At 45.8% G+C, this 3910-nt stretch overlaps 2 protein-coding genes across 2 annotated transcripts; both read left to right on the forward strand.

Annotated features, from left to right (window-relative positions):
* Positions 1-1508: 1508 nt before the first annotated feature.
* LOZ57_006933 (uncharacterized protein) lies at positions 1509-1901 on the forward strand (the record flags this gene model as incomplete). Its single annotated transcript, XM_049255947.1, has 2 exons — positions 1509-1633; positions 1688-1901. The coding sequence occupies 2 exons, from the start codon at positions 1509-1511 to the stop codon at positions 1899-1901; spliced, it is 339 nt and encodes a 112-aa protein (XP_049105077.1).
* A 1323-nt stretch (positions 1902-3224) lies between these two features.
* Positions 3225-3812, forward strand: LOZ57_006934 (uncharacterized protein; the record flags this gene model as incomplete). The annotated part of the gene is made up of 2 exons (XM_049255948.1): positions 3225-3249; positions 3310-3812. Coding segments are annotated over 2 exons (528 nt in total), but the record flags the coding sequence as incomplete, so codon positions are not given.
* Between the last annotated feature and the right edge of the window lie 98 nt (positions 3813-3910).

Genomic DNA, 3910 nt, shown 5'->3' on the forward strand with positions numbered 1-3910 from the left:
ACACTGGTATGTGAATTTGGCCATGCGACAAGAAGGTTCCTGGTGAGAAGAGAGTATGGAAACAAAGAGATCATGAGAATAGCTATTTATACAGAACTGTTGACTTTTTGATTGATAAGCCCTAACATGGTGAGGCAACAAATCGAGAGTGCCAAGATAGTAAATTTTGCTAAGACACATACTTAACTTCGCCTTTCTGAGCAATCAAGAGCCTTACGCGACACTTCAGGGACTCGAAGCGCCTGTTGTCGCTGTTTTGTTTCTGCTCCCATAAGCCGCAGGCGATAGGAAATTACATGATGTGGTATGAGATGAAGTGTTATGGAAGGTGTAATGTGGCAAGATCCTCTTGAACCAGACGGATGACTGCATAAATTATTCTATGGCTGAGCGAGAAGCAATCCAAGAAAAAGAGCAAGTGGACTTGCAGACGGTGAGACAACTATTGAGACAGGCTTCCTGCAAATGCTGACTCAACTTCCAAAAAGCCAGACAGTTTATGATGTGTGGATGCACGTAGACGGACTACATGAGGGGGAAGTTGCTCCATAGTTTCATTTCACCAATGATCTGCAGGGATCCCAGGTCGTGCTTCGCAGTTCGAATGTCAATATGCTCGCCTGGCCACCACGCATTTAAAGGTAGTCTTCCCGCCGCCAAGCTGCTGAAGTGGCCAACCCAAAAACATTAGTTAGCTAATGTGGGTCTTCTCAAGAGTCCTTCTGTGACGTTGAGCTCGCTCGGTTGGGCGGACAAGTGCATATTGCTCTCCGCATGACAAACTTCTTTGAGGCATTCGCGCAGAAATTGTTTAGTTAGGCTCAATTAAAGCGATCAAAGATCGCGTAACTTTATGCCCACAAGCTTTCTACGAGCAGTGAAATGTCGAGTTCCATCACCCGAAAATATTCGCAACTGCAGGTTTCTATTCTCGATTTACGTTGCTTCCATTTTCCCTTTTCCAGCTACAGCACTTCGTAAGCTTACAAGTAAGCAGCCGGGCTGGGCCGGCGTGGAAACCAGTGCCAAAAATTGGGTTCGCCTAGCACAGTCAAATGCCTCGACTAGCTCTAGGTAGTCCGGTTGTACCGCTTTCCTGGGATCTGATTTCATTGGACGTAGTTACAGCTATGGCGCATCTGACCCCTTATCCCACGACCTCGATCGGCTTTTCCACCGCAATGTTACCCCCACTCAAAATAATGCCAACATTCGCGGACCAGGTGAACATCCAGAGGTCATGTTAATTTGGTTGGCTGCTATTTAAGACATCAGGTTTCGATAACTAACCTTTGTTCTATGTGACTTGCTCAACAAAGAACTGAGCATCACTTGCATGCGTTGCCGGCTTGGCTGAACTGGACTATATGGAGTCGCGGCATCATACAGGTCTTTGCTGTTTTCTTTTCTGTCCATGTATTTATGGCCGCGCAGTTTCTCCCTCAAACGTTTTTTCGCTTCTGCAGAAATTACTTTCCGAAGAAAGATTTTAATCGTTGCTTTTCGTCATGGCAGTAGGACCTGATTTGTTTTGCGATGCCGCCTTAAGCCAGCAAGGACACCAAATGGCAGATGTGCAGGAGCTAAAATCCGAGCTTTCGTTCCAGATTGAAAAGCTGAAAAACCGCAAATGGTGAGTGAGCACTCCAACTTTCACCCTACCCTTCGGCCTTTTGACTTTGAGCAGTCCACACTGTCAGGATATGATCACGGCGAGCTGCTTCTTTGCTAGTCATTTTGATTGGTGTCTCAACCATCAGGATCTAGCTGACCACCGACATGACAATAAATGTTTTCATAGAGATGCCAATGGTACCAACTGCAGCATTGAGTATGGGGGTAAGTGCTCCTTGGATGGAAGACTAAAGACACTTTCTGATGTTTCAGATTATTTCTACTAAGGAGGAAGAAGAAGCAAAGAAACACGCGTTTAGTATATAGTTGATTTATACTAAGCACTAGATTTCTACCTTCACTCAATAAGACCAGCCTCTGGTTCCTTGGGCCAACAGATTGCGGCTGATTATTTTTTTCGGATGGCAAGTGATGAAAGAGGGGACTTTCTTAGCTAGCAGAGGACATTAGGAAGATACCTCAAAAGTCTCAATAGTATCAAAACGTTATCAATTTGGCATGCTACGCCAGCTCCAGTGGTCATGTTCAATAGCCGAGTCATAGGCCCTTAATAATTAACTATGTTTTTGCGATATCTTTATTTTTATGACAGAACTAGGACTATACATTGAACAAAAGCCATTCCAAAACCACCAAAATTTCGTTGTCGCAGCTGGCTCGCAGCAAACTTGGACTGTATGATCAGAATGTGTGCAAGAAGATAGGGGTATAATTTGTTCCCAGCTGTTGGGGCCCAATCACTCCTCGCCACGAGTCTCAGGCGCCAACTCCTGGATTTTCGGGTCGTTGTCAAACTGTGCCTGCATGTGATCGGGGAGCTCAGTCGGCGCGGTGGGATCCGCGTCGAGGTGTAAAGCACGAAAAGCCTTGTCAAGCGCCACAGCCTGAAGGTCAAACTGTACCTCTTGAACCGTTACTCGGGCGCTGAAATTTTTCTTTTGATCCTCTGGCATTTTGTGATACAGATGTCAATGTCCTCGACATCATCACTGAACCAAGTGCGGCTGCTGTAATAAGCGATCTCCCGTTCAAACTAGAATTCGAAAGGTAACAAATCCACGGCTTATTGCGCATAATTAAGGTTTTGTTCCTTTGGATATTGTAACTCTGACACAAATTCTTTTTTTGTCACTGTTTTTTTTACAGTCCTCAAAAGCTACTGGTTCCAAAAGGCTTCGGCTCACTGATGATCGGACGGGATGACGAAACTTTTGTTGCGTCAGGAAATGATATCTAGGACCTGCTGTGATATATCTAATAATATGAGTCGATCTTCCCGATTTCGACGATAGAAGTTCAGCACTGAGGCTGGAAGCAATCGGCAATGGCAACAGAATGAGATAAAGGATGTGCTGACTGTGATACTAAATTGACACTGTCTCTACCAACTTTTCAGAAAACGCGTGGTACGAAGAATTGCCAGTATTTCTGCGCTAAGTGTTAGAGTGAGAGTATAGATAGCTTGGATGTCCTTTTCGAGCCATCCACTATTCATGCTGATGGCACAGCGTTGGAAAGCCTTCTAAATCTAGTCAGTTCACACCTGAAACAAAGTCACTCGCAACGAAAAGGCGTTTCAAGGGAATACGATGGGCTCTATTGAAACAAAATCTGGTGAATCATAAAATTTAGATTGTGTATAACTGAGCGGTCTCTGACTAATTCTGATTGCAGAGAACGCGCTGCAAGACATGCTTCATACCACTGATTCACTTGCGGCACTAGAGAGCGATGAGCAGAGACAAGCTCTCGATATCGTCACCCAGCTCCGCAAGTGCGGCCTTGAGAGCGTGCTTTCGCTCCCCCAACTAGTGGTCTGCGGCGATCAGTCTGCGGGGAAGAGCTCTGTCCTCGAGGCACTCACCGAAATCCCATTTCCAAGAAATGACAATCTCTGCACAAGGTTTGCAACTGAAATCATTCTTCGTCGAGCCCCAACAAATTCCCTGCAGATCAAGGTGATACCAGATCCCGAGAGGCCGGCCTCAGAACAAGAAAATATCAGGGCTTTTAGCGAGGTTATCACCAATTTTGATGAGCTCCCATATCTAATGGCAAAAGTCACAACTCTTATGGGAATTGACGCTACTGCCGATGCAAGCCGTCCGCGCCGTGCCTTTGCAAAAGACACTCTCAGCATGGCCATCGAAGGCCCACAGCGTCCGCAGCTCACCGTGGTAGATCTTCCGGGAATAGTTCAATCAGAAACAAAGGATACGTCTCAGGAAGATGTGGCCTTGGTCTCAGAAATCACGGAACATTATATATCCCAGCC

The sequence above is a fragment of the Ophidiomyces ophidiicola genome (assembly GCF_022830035.1).
Source record: "Ophidiomyces ophidiicola strain CBS 122913 chromosome Unknown scaffold_105, whole genome shotgun sequence".
Classification (NCBI taxonomy): domain Eukaryota; kingdom Fungi; phylum Ascomycota; class Eurotiomycetes; order Onygenales; family Onygenaceae; genus Ophidiomyces; species Ophidiomyces ophidiicola.